We start from the raw sequence: 18,454 nt of genomic DNA on the forward strand, positions 1-18,454 counted from the left end.
GGGCACGCAGGTGGGGTGTTGGACGAACCCCCGCCTGCGCTGGCATATCAATTGCCAAGAGTTGTGGGCTATGCTACTTGCACTGAGCAGGCTACGGCCTCTCGTGCGAGACATGCACGTGCTGTTCCGAGGACAGCACTATAGCTGTAGCGAATACAGATCGTCAGGGTGGCGTTCGCACACAGCAGCTAAACACAACTTGCTCGACGCCTCCTCCGGTGGAGTCAACAGGTGACTCGTTCCCTGCAGGCCACACACCCCGGGCAAACTGAACTAGACAGCCGACGTGCTTTCTCGCCAGTTTATGCCTCGTGGAGAGTGGCGACTCCACCCCCGTGCAGTCCAGCTCATTTGGAGGCTGTTCGGGTAGGCCCAGGTAAAACCTGTTCACCTCCCGTAACACCACCATTTGCCCGCTTGATAGTCCCTGCCCTCGGCACGGATATCCTTGCGCACAGCTGGCCGCGGGATGGGCGGAAGCACACCTTCCCCCCCCCAGGAGCCTTCTTGTACAGACTCTGTGCAAGGTCAGGGAGCAGGAGCACCAAGTGTTATTGGTTACACCACACCGGTCTAACCGCACTTGGCCTCAGAGCCGATGCTCTGGACAGCGACTCCCCCTGAACCATTCCCCTGACAGAGGACCTGCTCTCTCAGGGGAAGGACACGTTCTGGCATCCCAGATCAGACCTCTGGAACACCCATGTCTGGTCTCTAGACGGGACGAGAAGATCCTAAGATGGCTACTCCCCCTATACGGCTGAGACCATCACCCAGGCTAGGGCCCCATCTACTAGGCGGTTACACGCCTCTAGACGGTGCCTCTTCTCGTCCTGGTGTCTTTCTCAACGAGAAAGACCCACTGAGGTGCTTGATCAGGATTGTGTTCCCCTCCTCACGAGACTGGAGACTAACATCTCCCTTCCACACTGAAAGTGTATGTAGTCGCTATTGCCACTCATCACGACTCAGTCGGTGGAAAGTTTCTAGGGCAACACGACCTGGTCACCAGGTTCCTAAGCAGCGAGAGGGCGGAATCCGCCTCATCTCCGCTCCATACCCTCTTGGGACCCTAAGTGGTCCTGGGGAGCCTCAGGGCCCCCCAAAGAGCCCCTCGGAGGTTCCGATCTTCCTCATAGAGTAAGACGGCCCTCCTGACGGCGCTCACTTCTTTCAAGAGGGTAGGGGACCACCGAGCATCCTCCGTGTCCCTGGATTGCCTTAAACTCGGCCCTGGAAACTCTCACGTTATCTTGAGACCCAGGCCCGGATGCGTGCCCAAGAAGTTCCCACTACTCCCTCCGGGGCCAAGTGGTGAACTTGCAGGCGCTCCCCATAGGGGAGGAAGACCCAACCCGATTAGTGTTGTGTCCAGTACGTACTGGACCGCACGCAGAGCTCTGAAGCTCTGACCAGCTCCGTGTCTGTTGGAGGACAGCAGAAGGGGAAGGCTGTCTCCAAACAGAGGCTGGCGCACTGGGTCGTGGACGCCGTTACGACGGCATTCCGATCTCAGAATCTCCCATGCCCATTGGCAGTGAGGGCTCACTCCACACGGAGTTTAGCCACCTCCTGGACACTGGCAGAAGCGCCTCTCTAGCAGACATCTGTAGAGCTGCGGGTTGGGCTATGCCCAAACACCTTCGCAAGGGTTAACAACCTTTGCGTAAACCCGGTGTCAGCCCACGTCCTGCGTGGCGACATGTAGGACTGGCATCCGGGGGGGCGTATGCCTGCGAAAGCACCTTTCCACCCTCTAACAGGTTGGGTCAGTGTGCTATTTACCTTTTCTTCTTACCCGAACACATCGCTAAGAAACTGGTACCTCACCAGCCTCCCTTCTTACCCAGACACTGGTTAAGAATAGGCATTCCATCCATCACCAAACAAGCACCCCCTGGGGGCTGGCTGGGCAGAGCAGCCTTCCCCCTTAGGCCGGGATACCATGTGAGCTATCACAGATAGCTCTAACCGGACCTAGTGCTACCGGACGTCTGTAACACCCCCTCCGTGGGCTGTTCCGTCTGATGTATCCTCATGAGAATGGTTCCCACTCCTGGTAACCCATGAGCTTCCCCAGGTGGGCCTCCACCTCGCGGTTAACTACTCAGTCCGCACGTTCCATGCGTTCTCCTCCAAGGACGAGACCATACCTATATCCACCATATTCCTCCCCACGGGTAGGAGGTGGCCTCTGTAGCGCTTCTCTGATTAAGAGTCGCGCTTACCCGGTGTAAACTGATCTGGATGGCCTCTCGCCTATAGAGAGCTAAGGCCCAGTCCGTGAAAGTTACCGGTCAGGGCTGTACCCATCTTTCTCCAAGAAAGCTCTGGAACCCCCCGACCACCACACTGGAAGGTTACAGTCTCACGAAAGCTTCGAGATGACACGCCCAGGCTTGTTACCGTCGCTTCGCTAGAGATTGTGACGCGATACAGCGTTGTGGCGTTTTCCATAGGCAACCCCATCTGTCGTTCTCGACACAACGTCGAGAGACCGACAGAAAGGGAACGTCTTGGTTACGTATGTAACCTCAGTTCCCTGATGGAGGGAACGAGACGTTGTGTCCCTTATGCCACGAACACGTATCGTATTCTGCTGCAGTTTGAGAGGTCTCAGGCTCTTCAGAACAAAGGTAAGTGAATGCTGCACGCCGGCCTCCTTTTATACCGGATTTCCGGGGGCGGAGCCCGGCATGCAAATTGCATTCGCCAAATTTCATTGGCCTTTTCTATAGTAGTCAGAGTTGATTGGTTCTCAAGGGCGAACCCCATCTGTCGTTCTCGACACAACGTCTCGTTCCCTCCATCAGGGAACTGAGGTTACATACGTAACCAAGACGTTCTTTTTCCATCACAGATGTCAGTCTGGGTCCATTCGTTCCAATTGTCTGGACTGCTTGGACAGGACCAACAGTGTCCAAGCCTATATTGCGCTTGAGGCAAGCTCCATTCACTTTTGCCAATACTTACTGTTCTCTTGATTTTTCTGTATTTTAATATACTTTGTTTATGTTGTTCAGATGCTTCCACAACAGTTGGAAGACATGGGTCTGACTGAGAAGCCTCAGCTGGTCGCACGGTTTCAGGAGGTCTTCCGTACCATGTGGTCTACCAATGGAGACTCGATCAGCAAGATCTACGCAGGCACTGGCGCTCTGGATGGCAAAGCAAAGGTTTGTGGTGTATAAATTAGAATCATAGTTATTTTTTTCTTGAGCAAGATACTTCAGTGTTTGTGGCTCCTGGGAATTGTCTCCTGTAAATAATGTACTGTAAATGGGTGTTCACACTGATACCGATTGCAGCAGAAGAGCAACCAGAAGCCATGCATTTTTAATAAGAGTTGGCGATTTGAGGCGCCTGGACTGTTGGAGCTGTTACAGAGAGTTTAGCTTTGTCCAAATTAGCTGAAATAGGATATGTTGAACTCCACTGCAAGTCAGTTTGTGGATGTTTGAATTATAGATGCAGACGCAGTTAAATTTTGCTGTCATAGGGGTAAAAAGCCTCCATACAACTCATGTGGGTAAATGTCTTCTGAAGGGAAACAAAACCATATGTGTGAGAAAACGTTAAATGATGTGTGTAGTGGAGTAGGCGGGGCGAGACCGTGGTTCGAGACCGGTGAGTAATTGTTAATGAGCGCCAGCTGTGCGCTCACCGGTCTCGCATCATGTAGGAGATCGGGAGCATATAAGAGAACGAGCGACAAACTGTATGATATTTTGTAATGAGACGCAGATGAACCAATTAGATTTGAAGATATCGATGTGTCGACTTGCAGTATTTGAATACATTTTTATTTTGGGAAAAAAAGTAAGTAGATATGGTGCCATTGGAGAGCTCAAATGGTGGTGTCTGTGCTTTTTCCGCTCTTTAAACTCATGTATGTGCTGTTTTTCCTTGCTTTCCTTTGGATTGTCTTCTTCCTGTGTGGTAAGTTTGACAGAAGCTAGTTGTGATGTTATACATTTTGTCCATTTCTGTCCACTCTGCTTTGTGTTTCTTTTTTTGTGAGGAAAGAGTTTATTTTAAAGGTGCTCCGTGTTTTTTGTTTTGGAGGATCTATTGACAGAAATGCAATATGATATACATAACTATGTCTTCAGGGAGGTATAAAGACCTTATATAATGAAGCGTTATGTTTTTATTAGCTTAGAATAGCTTTATTAGCTTTATTAGCTTATCTACATTGCGGGTCTATTTGCATGGAATTTGCCATGCTGTTTCAACAGTAGCCCTAAACGGACAAACTGTGCATATCGTAAATACGTTATCTCCTTCTGCAAAGTGACATCCACTATAGTGCCTGAAATGGAGAGTGAAGGGGTTAAGAGAGCTTTGGTTGCAGTTCGGAACCTCACCACTAAATGCAGCTAAATTTCATACTCTAGACATTTAATCAGCCCTCTTTATAAACCTTGAATATCAATTATTTTATAAAGATCTTTTTTCATAAAAGTCTGTGAAAAACCTAGACCGTAAACTATTAGCTTTAGCTGTGTGTAATATATTAGATTCCTCTGATAATCTTATTGAAAGGCATGAATGTGTTTTCAAATTTAGCATTAAGTGTTTTGGCTTTTGTTTTTTAGTATTCTGGTTGACATTTTAGACTTTGGTCCAGACCCACTGATTTTTTTTTATGTCTGTAGGGTGGAAAGCTGAAAGACGGAGCTCGTTCGGTCACCAGAACCATCCAGAACAACTTCTTTGACACCTCTAAACAGGAAGCCATTGACATCTTGAGACTGGGCAGCACCCTCAACAGTGACTTGGCAGATAAAGCTCGAGCCCTCCTCACGACCAGCAGCCTGTACGGTACGACTGACAAAACAGTCCTGTTTGGAAAATAAAGTCAAACTACCTTTTTCTGTTGACAGTCTTGATAAAATGTATACCTTGAATGCATTGTAAGTCGCTTTGGACTGAAGGCTGCATACATAATCATTTTTATGTATGTGACATTAAGATTTTATAAACTTGGCAGATAAAGTTTGGTAGATCTGAAAGTTTCTGGAATTTCACCTTTGGATTTGTTCTGTAAGTCTTCCTAAGTAACAGTACATCAGACTTCAAAATGGATTTCCTCATTGTCGCATGTTAATCTGCAGCTCCAGGCTGCTTTGGGTGAAAGATTAATGGTGTTATCTGTCTAACGGCTCACCTCCCTCTCTCTCTCCCTCCCTTTCTTACTCCCTTCACTGCTTACAATGTTAGTCACTGAGCCAATTTTACAGTCAGGTACAGTATACACAGACCAGCCATAAATCCATAACTGTTTATGGTTCTTATTTCATAAACTCATTTGTATGTTTATTTTGGCACCTCTGTTTTTATTTGACATTTTATCCCCCTTTTTATGTGTTGTGAAGTCTTGTAAATGCATCGTAACTTTTGTCCAACTTTCAAGGGCAGAATTAAATCTGTCTGGTGTGTTGTAGCTTGGTCAATGTCATATGTTCAGGTTCAATTTTCTTCTCTCACTATGCGTTGCATGACCATGACGTTGTTTCATATGAATAATACGCTTATAAAACCTTTATTGTTGGTTTTGGGTAAGAATTTGCCTTTTGTGTTTGTAGCTTCTCCCAGGGTGCTGCTGGGTATGTGTCAGAACCACTACAAATACACAAGGCCCAAGAAGATCAGAGTGTGCGTGGGCACTTGGAATGTTAATGGCGGCAAGCAGTTCCGTAGCATTGCGTTTCGGAATCACACCCTCAACGACTGGCTCCTGGATGCCCCTAAAAAAGCTGGTCACCCAGAATTCCAAGGTATGATGGAAATGATAAACCTGTTTACTTGATATGCTTTAGTGGTTTCATCCACGTTGGGCGTGGGCTCATGTTTATTTTTAACTTCAATCCTTCAGATAGCAAGTCTAACCCTGTGGACATATTTGCTATCGGCTTTGAGGAAATGGTGGAGCTGAATGCAGGCAATATCGTCAGCGCGAGGTAAAATAGAATTTTGCATCAGATCTGACAGAAGTTACACAGTAAGCAGAAGTGAATTTCCCTGTGGTCTGTGTTTGTATAGTGCTACATAACATATATTTCTTATCATAAATATTTGAGGTTATATATTTTTTAGAGATGTTGTTTTTGTGTCATTTCTGGGACTCATTTATTTCCTCTACCTTCCTGTCAGCACCACCAATCAGAAGCTGTGGGCTGCGGAGCTACAGAAGAACATCTCACGGGATCAGAGATATGTGCTGCTGGCATCTGAACAGCTGGTGGGCGTGTGTCTGTTTGTCTACGTACGCCCTCAACATGCACCTTTTATTAGGTATGTTCACACACCTGTGTCATCAAATTGACAGTCACTTAGATTTGTTAAGATTTTTGTTAGAAACTATTTTCCTGGATTTTCATTTCGTTCCACAAAAGGGATGTTGCAGTAGATACAGTAAAGACTGGAATGGGCGGGGCCACTGGTAATAAAGGAGGCGTGGCCATTCGCATGCTCTTCCACACCACCAGCATCTGCTTCGTGTGCTCGCACTTTGCCGCCGGTCAATCACAAGTTAAAGAGAGGAACGACGACTACAATGAGATTGCACGCAAACTGTCCTTCCCCATGGTAAACGTTTATGATGTATAAATAGCGTGTTACTTCTGTTCCGTTTGCCATGTTTATACTTATGTTATTGTAATGTTAGGGTCGTCTGTTGGCTTCCCATGACTACGTTTTCTGGTGCGGAGATTTTAACTACCGGATCAGTCTGCCCAATGAAGAGGTGAAGGAGCTGATCAAACAGCAGAACTGGGACGCACTGATCGCTGGAGATCAAATGGTGGAGCAGAAGAACGCGGGACAGGTGCATGTGGAAAAATTATAGGCTGAATAATATATATTTTTTCATTTCATCTAAACTATTTTTTCTGTTCAAAATCTAGGTGTTTAGGGGTTTTATTGAGGGTAAGCTCGATTTTGCTCCCACCTACAAATATGACCTGTTTTCTGAGGACTATGACACCAGCGAGAAGTGTCGCACACCCGCCTGGACCGACCGTATACTTTGGAGGAGAAGGAAGTGGAACTTTGATAAAACCGGTAAGCATGATGGTGAAACATCGAACATATTATTTTGACATCTGTCCGACATCTATCATACAAACTTGAGATGCATAAAAACAGGCCAATACTTCCCCACCCTGAAGTTGGAATTTAATCTTTGTTTTGCGATTTACAGCAGAAGAGTTAGAGCTGAATGTAGTTGGAGCCCCAGTAAATGAGGAAGACCAGAACCCATGGAGCCCTGGAGATCTCAAGTACTACGGGAGAGCTGAGCTTAAGACTTCTGATCACAGGTAAGAGAGACTAAATCTAGAACACCAAGTTTTCACTACCCATATTGTCTATTGCCCTCTGGTGGGCCTCAGAAGTACAGCAGGAAGCAATGCCAATTTCTTTTTGTTACATTTATGCATTTGTCAGACGCTTTTATCCAAAGCGACTTACATTGCATTGTATTTCTACATTTGTTTCTAACTATGTGCAATCCCCTGGGATTGAACACATGACCTTGGCATTGCTAGTGCCAAGCTCTAATCACTGAGCCACAGGAAAGCTGTAATCCATATCTAGTTGTTAAAGTATATTTTTCAAAACTCAGTCAAATCTTTCTCCAAACAGGCCTGTGGTGGCCATCATAGATGTGGATGTTCTAGAGGTGGATCCAAATGCCAGACATCAGGTATATAAAGAAGTGATCGGCCTGCAGGGTCCACCTGATGGCACTATCCTCGTCTCTCTTTGCTCTTCTGGTCCCGATGATTATTTTGATGACGCTTTGATTGACGACTTGCTCGACAAGTTTGCAGACTTCGGCGAGGTCATTCTTATCAGGTAGAATTCCATTGTGTTGTTTGTGCTTACATCACTTTTAATGTTATCTATTAATATTGATGATGTTAAATCTGTCATTATTTGTCTCTCTGAACAGGTTTGTCGAGGAGAAAATGTGGGTGACCTTTTTGGAGGGGTACTCCGCTCTGGCTGCTCTGTCGTTGAGCGCTTCCACTGTACGTTACAATAAAGTTTATTCTGTCAAACAAACTAATGAATGATGAAAAGTCAGATTCACATACGTTTTTTCTGCTCGAAACAATATGATTTTTACTTGCCCACTGCAAAACCAATGATTTTTCCTCGCATGCAGGTGAATGGAAAGACCATAGACATCCGTTTGAGGTGTCCCGGTTGGATAAAGAGTCTCGAGGAGGAAATGAGTGTGGAGAGAATCTGTGGCAACATCCCAACATCCACTAGCTCTACACTGCTGGCGGAGAACTCTGAGATGGGTGAAGAGTATGACATGGAAGGTCCGTCTCTTGTTTGTGTAAAAATTAAAGGAGTAGTCCACCTTCCAAATGAAAAATCTGTCATCGTTTATACAACCTTTTGTCATTTCAAACCTGTATGACTTTCTTCTGCAGAACACAAAATAAGATATTTGGAAAAATTTTGGTAAAATAACAGCACAGCCCCCCATTCACTTCTATTGTAACCGATGCAAGTGAATGGGGGGGCTGTTTACAACATTCTTCAAAATATCTTCTTCTGTGTTCTGCGTAAGAAAGAAAGTCATACAGGTTTGAAATGACAATAGTGTTAGTAACTTATTTATTCATAATTGTATCTTCACATTTATTTTCAACACATCAAAGATGATGTCAGTACACAGTTTTTATATTGTAATTTTTATGATGTGGACAGGTGATGTGGATGAGGAGGTTGAGGATATCTTACCCCAGCACCTGCAACCTGGACTGGGCGCAGAGCCGGGTGTTTCCCCCGCATCGTCCCCGCGCAGCAGCCCTTGTCCATCTCCCACCCACGGAGAGCCTGCACCTCCCATCCGGCCTATCAGAGCCCCTCCACGCACTACCGGACAACCGCAGGGTAGGGCTAGTTTTGACTCAAAATTCTGATTTGTTCGTCTATTGGACCAGGTATTGGTCTTAAAACAGCAGATATATGCACAACATCCAAATCCATGTATGTTAATTTTGCTCTGTTTTTACAATGCTAAAAGGAGGATTAAGCCCAGCCACCAGTAGAAGGGAACTGGCAGGTAAAGAGTGCAGATAATAGTGATGTCCTGATGTGCTTCAGTAGTTATTGAGCTCACAATGTGCCAGTCCGTGTGTTTTCGAGGCTAGAGTGTGGTTTGCGGTGCTGTAAGCCGAGCTAAAGGCTAAAGGTGAGATCTTGATAATGAGATGTTTTCTTTTCTCTCAGGTTCTCCTGTTGATGGTCAGCCAGCTGGAGCTCTTTTTCAGGGACTAGAGCCAAAACGCCCGCCTCCACCTCGCCCGAATGCCCCACCTGCCCGACCTGCACCTCCACAGAGACCACCACCACCCTCAGGTGCTAAAATCTGACAGTTTTAACCTGATAGTTTCAGAAAAAAACGCAGCACTCATCAACACTAAAGTTTATTATCATCATTGGTCATTTGTTTTCGTTTTATTTTACAATCAAAATTTCCAAAGGAGGGAGAAGTCCCACACCAGTTAGGAAAGATTCAGCAGGTAATGCTGTGAATGCATCAGTAGTCCAGTGTTTCCTCCAGTGTTTTTCTCTTTAACACAGTATTGCACAGTGTTGGTTGTTTTGTGCTTTCGCGGTAGCCTAGTTATTTGTAGCTGTTGCTGTGGTTTTTCACAAATGAGTGCAGAGTGTCTTTGCATTGTGTAAGGCTTTGTGCTGTTCTCATGATGTCTTCTTTTGGAAATTATTTTCTTTTAAAGGCTTTGCCGAGCCTCTCAATCTAGATTTTGATGTGACTGATTATGAAGGTAAAGAGATGTAGATTTAGGTGTCTGTAGTGTTTGTTTGGTGTACGATGACTTGAAACTTCATGTGTTTGCATAAAGAATTTTTACTGATTTAGGATTAAGGGGTTGTTCACTTAACAGGAAAACTTGTTGAGTTTTTCTTATGAGGCACACATGAGAGGATATTTTGAAAAACGTTTCAGTGATTTTGTGTTTAAACAGCGGAAGTCAAAAGGGGCCCGTGTTGTTTTGCAACATTTTTCAAAATATCTTCTTTTGTGTTCCGCATATAAAAGAAAGTCACACAGGTTTGGAATTTCAAAACTGAGGAAATTAAGAATTAAAATGTTTGGGTGAACTATGACTTCAAAGTTTGGATGGTCAGTTTAAATCATATTACAATATTACAAAAGAGTAGTTCACTTCAAATTAGTCACCATTGACTTTCCATGGTAGAAATAAAAATGACTGTGGAAAGTGAATGGGGCAAATTTTGAAGTGAACTACTCATTTAATGCAGCACATGAAGTCTAGGATACTTGGTCTAGGTGAAGTAGCTTTTGTAATTGAATAGAGAAGGATTGTGGTTTTAAGATATATCGTGTATTTTGTATGCTCTGTTTCTCAATGAATTACGTTTAAATGCCGCCACATCCGAAATAAAGGCTGACATTTTTTTGGAATCCCACGGGATGGGAAACAAAATCACTATTAAACATGTGACTGTAATGAGATAGGAAAAGAGTCAGCGGGAATGTGCGGGACCGGGAATACACAAATATACCTATGATATAAATAAACAAAATCTTCTGTTTGGTGTGGGTGGTTTAGTGAGTGACGGGCTCCACACACCGGTAACAGTTGGTGGCGGTAATGCACCAAGTTGGTATGCCAACCACCAATAATATAAGAGAAGGCAGCGGCTTCCCCATGCACTCACTAGACTGTCGCTGCCAAAATCAAAATGGAGTCGGACCCGAAACTCACTCTGCAACGACTATTCCTGTAAAATGATGCCACTCTGCAGGAGAGTTTTGCTCGAATAGGTTCTGATTGCCCCGACTCCCTTCAGCTACGTAAGCGAAACTACAACCGTTGAGTGCATGAAGTGTCCACAGTTCCAGACTTCATATTTTCAATTGAAAAAGTACATCACCCTGGTACTTAAAGTGCACTACTAACGCAGTACTTTTCAGGTATTTTCATGATAATAAGGTATATTTATAATGGTGATATTAAACGAGATGTTCAATTTCATCGTGTTTTAAGATTGAGCAGTACTTCCTACTGACCAAAGAGCCGTAGTTCATGGAAGAGCTGTGCATAAAACCAAATCCATTTCAAAATCGACCTAGACGGGTATAATTGGTGTGAATTGATATATCGTCACAGACCTCAACTCATTCGCCGCCAGCCTCTTTTAAAAAAAGTTGCCAGCCTACGCCAGCGTTTTTTAACATTTTCACCCAACTTTAATGGCTCACGGTAAATTTTCTGTAAAGAATATATAGACAAACAATATGTCAAATGAAAGAACAGAGACTCAGCTTTTAAACAAAAGAAACCGTATTCTTCTATCTTCATTTGTTCGTTTTTTATCACTCCGTAGATGTGTGTAGGTTTCTTCAAAAATGCATCATTTTGATTAAACAGCTGAGATAATTCACGTTTTTTGTCAAAGATTCCGCCCAGATTCCACTCAGAACAATCTTTAAAATCCGCTAAAACATATACGTTCTAGGTTCTGGGATTCTGTACTTTTTCCTAGTGGTGTGTAATAGCGCCACCTGCTGTACAACAGTATAAACACTGATTGCCGTAATATGGCCGGGAAGCGTTTTTTTTAAATGACGAGATAACTCGTCAATGGCGGTGAAAGAGTTAAGAAGGATAAAAATTATCTCTCACCGGTGAGGACTGTGAAGACAAACCTAAAGACTTTTCTCTTTAGCAAAGGCTGTAATGTGTATGAGAGGTTAATAATTTGATTAATTTTTTCCCATCATGCTGACAAAAGGACAAAAAAGCCCAGCCCTAGCACGTGCAGATCCATCTGGTGAGTTCCTTAACTCTATGGTTGAATCATCAGGGGCCTGATGTGTAAACATTGCACAGAATATACAAATGCATACAGGTGCACATTTTAATGTATAGAAACTGAACTTATCGAATCGAGTTATCCACACCATATGGACTCTCTTTACTGTGTGTACAACACTTTAAAGGAATAGTTCACACGAAAAAATGAAAACCCTCAATTTGTTTCAAATCGGTCAATTTCTTTGTTTTGTTGAACACAGAGAAAGATATTTGGAAGAATGCTTGTAACCAAACAGTTATTGGCCATCATTGACTAGCATACTAGGTAAAATGGCTTTATAAATTGATTTGTTCTTTTGAAAACCAAAGAAGATATTTTGAAGAATGTAAGAAAGCAAACAGTTCTGGGGCACTTTTGACTACCATTGTAGTATTTCCTACTATGATAGTCAATAGTGGCATTCTTTCAAATATCTTTCTCTATATTCATCAGGACAAAGAAAGGAATGCAGATTTGGAACAACTCAAGTGTGAGTAAATCATGACATGAATTTTTATTTTGGGGTGAACTGTCCCTTTAAGGATCATATCTGCGCAAAGTGTCATACATGGTTCGAATGATCTTGATTGGTCTACCAAATGCCCAAGCAGTGTAAACCCAAACCAGTGTCACTTCATATCAAACAAAGAGCAAATAATAGAAAATATTTTTGCTGATCCTACTATTTCAGCTGTTATCTTTTCAAACTGTTGAAATCATTACGTTTGGCAGTAGGAACCAGATTGCAGAGTAGCTGATGATTGTGGAATGTTAGCAATATATATGTATATTTGACTAATATATATTTTGTTTTTCAGGTCGAGGTCAGGCGACTGGGTCAGCCCCTGTTGGAGTCCCAAGACCGGTGCGTAAATGAAAAATATATATTATAAATATATGTAGCAATAGTGATAATTTATATATATTATGTATTTTTTGTTAGATTCCACCCAGAGCAGGAGTCATCAGTGTTCCCCCTCAAGCCAGACCTCCCCCTCTGGCTCATCCAGGGGCTCCCAGACCCACAGCAGAGGTTCATCCAGGGGCTCCCCGTCCCTCATCTGATAATCACCCTGGAGCACCAGAACCCAAAAGCAAACCATCAGAGCTGCCTCTGGGTTCGTCTGTACAACTTATCTTAAATAAATATCACTTTAATATTTGGTTATATAATGCAAAAACTCTTAATAACCCTGTGTTCGTCCTCCAGGTCCCCCCCCCACACTGCCAGGTCCCATGAGACCTCAGATGATATCACCCATGCAACCTCAGCCTGCTGCCTCTCCAATTCAAACTCCCGTTCAAGCCCAGCAGCCCCCACCCATACAATCTCAGCTCCCTGCACCCATGCAGCCCACCTTTCCCACCCCTCCGGTGCATCACCATGCTGCTGGGGCCCCCCTGACACCATCCGCTGGAGCTTCAGCCACTCCTCAACCTGGACTGGCCTCTCCCAAGCCTCCTCCCAGAAGCCGATCTTCTCACGCACTGCCACCTGAGTTCGCTCCTGCTCCTTCTCCTATATCTCAGGTAAGTTTTTTGTTTCTGCCCACCTCTGCATGCATTTCTACTAGTGCTGTCAAGCTCTCCAGGTGGTTCTTACCGTCATTTTTCCTCTTCTTGACGCATGTGTCTCTTTCTTTCACTAGCAGGAGCAATCCTCAGGTTGACAGGTACAGAAATAAGTCATTTCTAGCCTTTACTGTTGTGGTACTCATACATCACAGAACGCTCCATGTTAGAATTATTTTCCCTCTTTTCATCTTTCTTTTGACCATGTTGTATTTTTTTATGCTCAAAATGTGACGTACCACTTAACTTGAACCACTCTTGAACTACTATCTATTAAGATTTTAACTTAATTGATTGCTTATGAGGTTAATAGATTGAACTCAAGGGGTTCAAGAAAAGTGTCATTGATTATTTGTTGTTGGTATTGTTTGTTTTTGTTTTTAGTGGTCTATGATTGTGTTTTATGGATTTCATTTTATGTTGGATAAGGAAAGTAATGATGTCAGTTTATAGTGTACACCTCTTCACTAGTCGTGGCTATGATAGACAATTCATAATAGACTAATCATATTTGTGTTTTAATTCTTTATATTGCTGTTTGTAATGAAAAGGATTCAGATCTTTTAGATTTTACATGTATTTTTAAAACATATGTTACTGTGATTTACATCACAACCTTAAAATCAACATGAAGTGACACAGAAATTAAAACAGATTATACAGATTAATTTACATAATCCCTTTTGTCATCTGACAGGATTTTAAGGAGAAAAACTGTAGGCCAGGGCTGGTTTGTATTTATCTGGAACTGATCAGATCATAAAAAGTCTATAGAAAGTCTAAATATTATTTGGTTGAAAGAGCAGGGTTAGAAAAATTGAGATCTTGGAAAAAAGGAAAAGGTGTGTGTAAATGAAGGAAGTTTCGCAGGTAAAAGTTTGTAAAAAATTATTACAATATTTTCCTCTTTGGAATAGAATGCATTGATAAATTGTTTACGGTCTAAGGAATAGTTTACCACAAAGTTCTGTCATCATTTACTCCTCTTTTCATTTTAAACCTGTATGATTTATTTTCTTCTGCAAAACACAAAAGAAGAACAACAACGGTACCGATTGATTTATATTGTACGGACACAAAACCAATGCAAGTGAATATGTACCGCCGTTATTTGCTCACCAACATTCTTAAAATTATCTTTTTTTTGTGCTCTGCAGAAGAAAGTCATACATGTTTAAAATAGACTAAAATAAAATCTCAACTACCCCTTAAAAGCATTCAAGTGCATTAAGAAAGTAAATTGGTTTAATTTTACATTCATGCATTTGGCATATTTTATTTATTTATTTAATGTGACTTGCATTGCATTGCATTGAATGTACATTTTATAAGTGATGTATGTCTGTTCCTATTGAATTAAAGCCATGGTGTTGCTGGTACTATTCCTGGCCTCTACCAGCCTTTTTCATATTGACTCTTAATTCCTATTATAATATACTGTAGTTTCATGCCAGGCTTTTACCTGCATTTTCTTTCCTCAGGCTAAAACCATGAATGGAGTCCTAAAAGAAGCACAATGGAACCTAGACCCCTTTGAGATGCTTAACACCCAGTCCCTGCTCCAGAACACATCATTCTCCGCCTCCCTCCCTCGATCCTCCACTATCCCTCCATCCTCAACAATCCCTCCATCCTCTTCCTCCACGTTACCCGGCTCCCTCTCACTGTTCTCCTCCCTGCCACGCCCTCCTTCAGCTCCAGACACCAGCAGCGCTCCGTGTCTCCTTCCTCCCCCCCACGCATCCCGTAGCAGGTCCCAAGAGACCCTTCGCACATCTCCCAATCCGTTCCTTGCCGACGCCCAACCCAGACCGAACAGCACCAACCCTTTTACCAGTGGCTTGACGTCCTTGCCGCACCGAGCCCTCACTCCTGATTTTTTCATCCAGCAGGAGGATGAATCGCCCAGACATGGCCTCAACAGAGCTAGGTCTGCTATTGTTCACAGTTCAACACTTCCCGCTTCGTTTTCCAGTAAACAGTCTTTAGGTCCCGCCGTGGCACCAGCCCCAGCCAAACAGACCCAGAAGTGGGTCACCTTTGATGAAGATTCAGACTTTCTCCAGTCCACAACGGCTCCCGCATCAGGTGGGACTGGCCCTCCGTTGATACCCGCTGCTCCATCCCTTGCTTTCCCACAACCGCCCAGTAGCTTCCCTAAATCTGCTTTTGACACGGACAATAACTGGGCGGCTCCTCCCGCCTCTGCATTCCCAGTAATTCCCCCTCCGAACCCAAACAGGACTAATACCAGCATCAGAAACGCCCACATCCCAACCAGAAATGAATTCACAGAGAGGTGATACAGTGAGCGGAGAGAGAGCGTGTATATAAAAATGGAGCAAATATATTTGTGTGAATCTATTATCTGTGTATGGTTTGTAAAAAAATCTGATGTTTCCAAACAGACATGAAGTGTTCAGGCCGTCTCTTTGCCCAAAGCGGACAAATGATTAGCTGAATTAATGTTTTATAGATTTTAGAAAAGGGGCAAAGAGTGTGTGTCTGTTGTCGTCTACATATTAATCTGTTTACACAAATATGTATAATATTTTACATTTCAAAGGCCAGGTTTATTATATCACACAAGCGTTCATTATTACAAGCCACTTAATTGGCCAATAAAGCCCCTACGCATATTAAATGGCCAAGTTTCCTTCTCACGCTCTGTAACCCAGTGCAGAAGAAAACCCTACGCTGTCATTTGTTTTAAACGCACAAATGTTAATTCCTGGCTGTGTTTCAGACCCGTCCTTTGCCATCTTATCTAAAAGTGGGCTAATTTCAAAAATGTTGTCGTTTATCTCATTGTGAATGTATCTTTCACCTGTTCCTATTGCCTATGTTAAGATTACGCTTTAGAGGGCATGTGCACAGTACAAACACGTGTTTCTGTGCTTTACTGGGTCTGATTTTCTGGATGTTCACGGAATAGACCCCTCTCCCACCCCGCAGTGTATCCTGTTGCACAGCTAACGCATTCGAAATTCTTAAAAATATATCAACGATACATATTCATAGTTGTTAACTGTCTTCCTAGTGGGTAAATTACTTAAATTGTGTTTATATTTGCAGTATGTACATGCCATGTCAAAAAGTGCACTGAAGTTCTCTGTCAGACTGAAGCTAAAGTTTGCTATGTTTATGTAAAGCGAGCTGTCATATCTGTTTCTCTATCATCATCCATCCGTGTATATAAATATGTGCTTTCAGTTCCGAAGCTCACGACTGAATTGCTGTATTTAACAAATGTGTCGTGTGTGCGTTTATTTGGTAGGTTACATCGATCTCTCATTAGAATGAGGGGTCTTGGTCATAGCAGCAGTTGTGCTTTCTTTCTGTGCAATGGTCGTACTGTAGCTGTTCGCTTCACGAAATCGTACCTTTTATTTTAATGGACAGCTCCTTGATTCTTGAAGTCTTGATAAATCTATTTATTGTTATGTGGAGGAACACTGTGCTGTATTTGGGAGTGTGCTGTCTGTTTATGTGTACTTGCTGTTTGTGAGAGTGAGCTTGCGTGTTTGCGATGTCATCATTGAGGGATCTTTGTTGCAAGTCGGGACCCCAGAGTCATTAAAGCATTATCTCACCACAATGTTTTAAAGAAGGGGTCTTTTGAAGAAAAATAGGCATTTTAATGAACACAAATGCAATTGGATATTGGATTATGAGTGGTGTAATGTTTAAAGTTACAAATATGATTTATTTTTCGTTGTGTTGTTTAAAAAAGATTTTTGAGGAGTTAAATTTCAGGACTATGACAACATTGTGGGGGAACTTTATTATTCAGCATGAGTTGTTTTTCATAACCATGTTAATAATTTAACATTCCAGACTGTAAAGATGGATATGGTTGAATGATCAGCCCTCGCCACTGCAAGATTTTGTGTGTACAGATATTTTTTATTCATTCCTCTTGCCGTTTGATCACATTACGCAGGATGTTTATTGTGTCACTAAGGCATTAAGTGTACAGGTTTTTCAGGAAAACAGTGACTATAGTATTCGTGACCTTGTTCCTTGTTTACATTAAGGTACATTAGTTTTTCAAAGGTTAAAGAGAACTTTGACGGAATTTTCACAGCACTGGAAAAGTGAGACACTGTCTTTTTGGTTTGGTTGTGAGAGGGGTCAGAAGAAGAACCAGCAGGATTGTGCATTTTAACAAAAAACCCATTCCAAAACTGCATTCCAAAGCATAAATATCTCCAGAATACATACAAGTATCAGGCGGTGGTTAATTTGTGTCTTCCTTCGATGAGCGCTGATGAACGCAATGTAACCACTTTAGGCATTAAAGTCATACATTCAGGTGTTCTGTATGTCATGAAAGCAGTAAATTTGACTAGTCGTGTATGAAAAGAGGTTTTATAGGAATTAATTAACTCCTTTTTTTAAGGTAAAGTTCCTTTTTAGCTTTTAGCTCAGTAGTAAATAGTGATATTAACCTTGTATGTATGTATACACAAGCCACAAAACTGCAGTTCAGTAAATTAAGTGCATATAAGAAATGCACATTTATGTATGGAGCAATTGATGTTGTATGTATGCAATAATAAATGTAATTTAACATGAAATGTTTGTCATGTTGTTTTATTGGCTGTTTCAACACATTTGGAGATTTCACTAAAGCTACAGTTGCATATAACAATGTATAGGTTAAACTGCCATACTGTGTTGTTATTCAAAAGTGGACACTATGGTTTTGTGGTATTGATAACATTGAATAATAACATAAATTTGTCAATTTTATTTATTTAGAGCTGCCGAGTGCGTGGCCACTGCATAATCCCCAAACATTTCTATGCTTTGTTTTGGCATTTATTAAAAAATGTTAGAATATAAAAAAAGAACTGCTTAAAAATAAAAAAATATCATAACATTATTGCATTGTAGATACATTTGAATAAAATGTTAATTTGAGATTATAAATCGTTGATATTTAAAAAAGTACATAATAAAAGTATGATTAGATGCTATCAGTTATTCTTAGTTTAAAGTGCAG

At 42.4% G+C, this 18,454-nt stretch overlaps 1 protein-coding gene across 7 annotated transcripts in view; it reads left to right on the forward strand.

Annotated features, from left to right (window-relative positions):
- The window catches only part of synj1 (synaptojanin 1), a 28,783-nt gene extending 10,757 nt beyond the window's left edge, over positions 1–18,026 (forward strand). For 2 of the 7 annotated variants that reach the window (XM_056736094.1, XM_056736096.1), the window contains 22 exons: positions 2,861–2,942; positions 3,024–3,176; positions 4,659–4,824; positions 5,224–5,247; positions 5,589–5,780; positions 5,879–5,963; positions 6,157–6,297; positions 6,399–6,591; positions 6,671–6,829; positions 6,909–7,065; positions 7,205–7,322; positions 7,648–7,860; positions 7,958–8,036; positions 8,174–8,336; positions 8,731–8,916; positions 9,050–9,088; positions 9,256–9,384; positions 11,812–11,850; positions 12,693–12,739; positions 12,818–12,992; positions 13,085–13,404; positions 14,928–18,026. In XM_056736094.1, the coding sequence (XP_056592072.1) occupies positions 2,861–2,942; positions 3,024–3,176; positions 4,659–4,824; positions 5,224–5,247; positions 5,589–5,780; positions 5,879–5,963; positions 6,157–6,297; positions 6,399–6,591; positions 6,671–6,829; positions 6,909–7,065; positions 7,205–7,322; positions 7,648–7,860; positions 7,958–8,036; positions 8,174–8,336; positions 8,731–8,916; positions 9,050–9,088; positions 9,256–9,384; positions 11,812–11,850; positions 12,693–12,739; positions 12,818–12,992; positions 13,085–13,404; positions 14,928–15,749 (3,682 nt within the window). In that variant the 3' untranslated portion in view covers positions 15,750–18,026. Of the gene's footprint in view, positions 1–2,860; positions 2,943–3,023; positions 3,177–4,658; positions 4,825–5,223; positions 5,248–5,588; positions 5,781–5,878; positions 5,964–6,156; positions 6,298–6,398; positions 6,592–6,670; positions 6,830–6,908; positions 7,066–7,204; positions 7,323–7,647; positions 7,861–7,957; positions 8,037–8,173; positions 8,337–8,730; positions 8,917–9,049; positions 9,089–9,255; positions 9,385–11,811; positions 11,851–12,692; positions 12,740–12,817; positions 12,993–13,084; positions 13,405–13,523; positions 13,548–14,927 lie in introns of all 7 variants that reach the window. The other 5 variants (XM_056736095.1, XM_056736098.1, XM_056736097.1 and 2 more) reach the window with 4 other exon arrangements.
- The last annotated feature ends 428 nt before the right edge of the window (positions 18,027–18,454 follow it).

The sequence above is a fragment of the Triplophysa dalaica genome, chromosome 22 (genome assembly GCF_015846415.1).
Source record: "Triplophysa dalaica isolate WHDGS20190420 chromosome 22, ASM1584641v1, whole genome shotgun sequence".
Classification (NCBI taxonomy): Eukaryota; Metazoa; Chordata; class Actinopteri; order Cypriniformes; family Nemacheilidae; genus Triplophysa; species Triplophysa dalaica.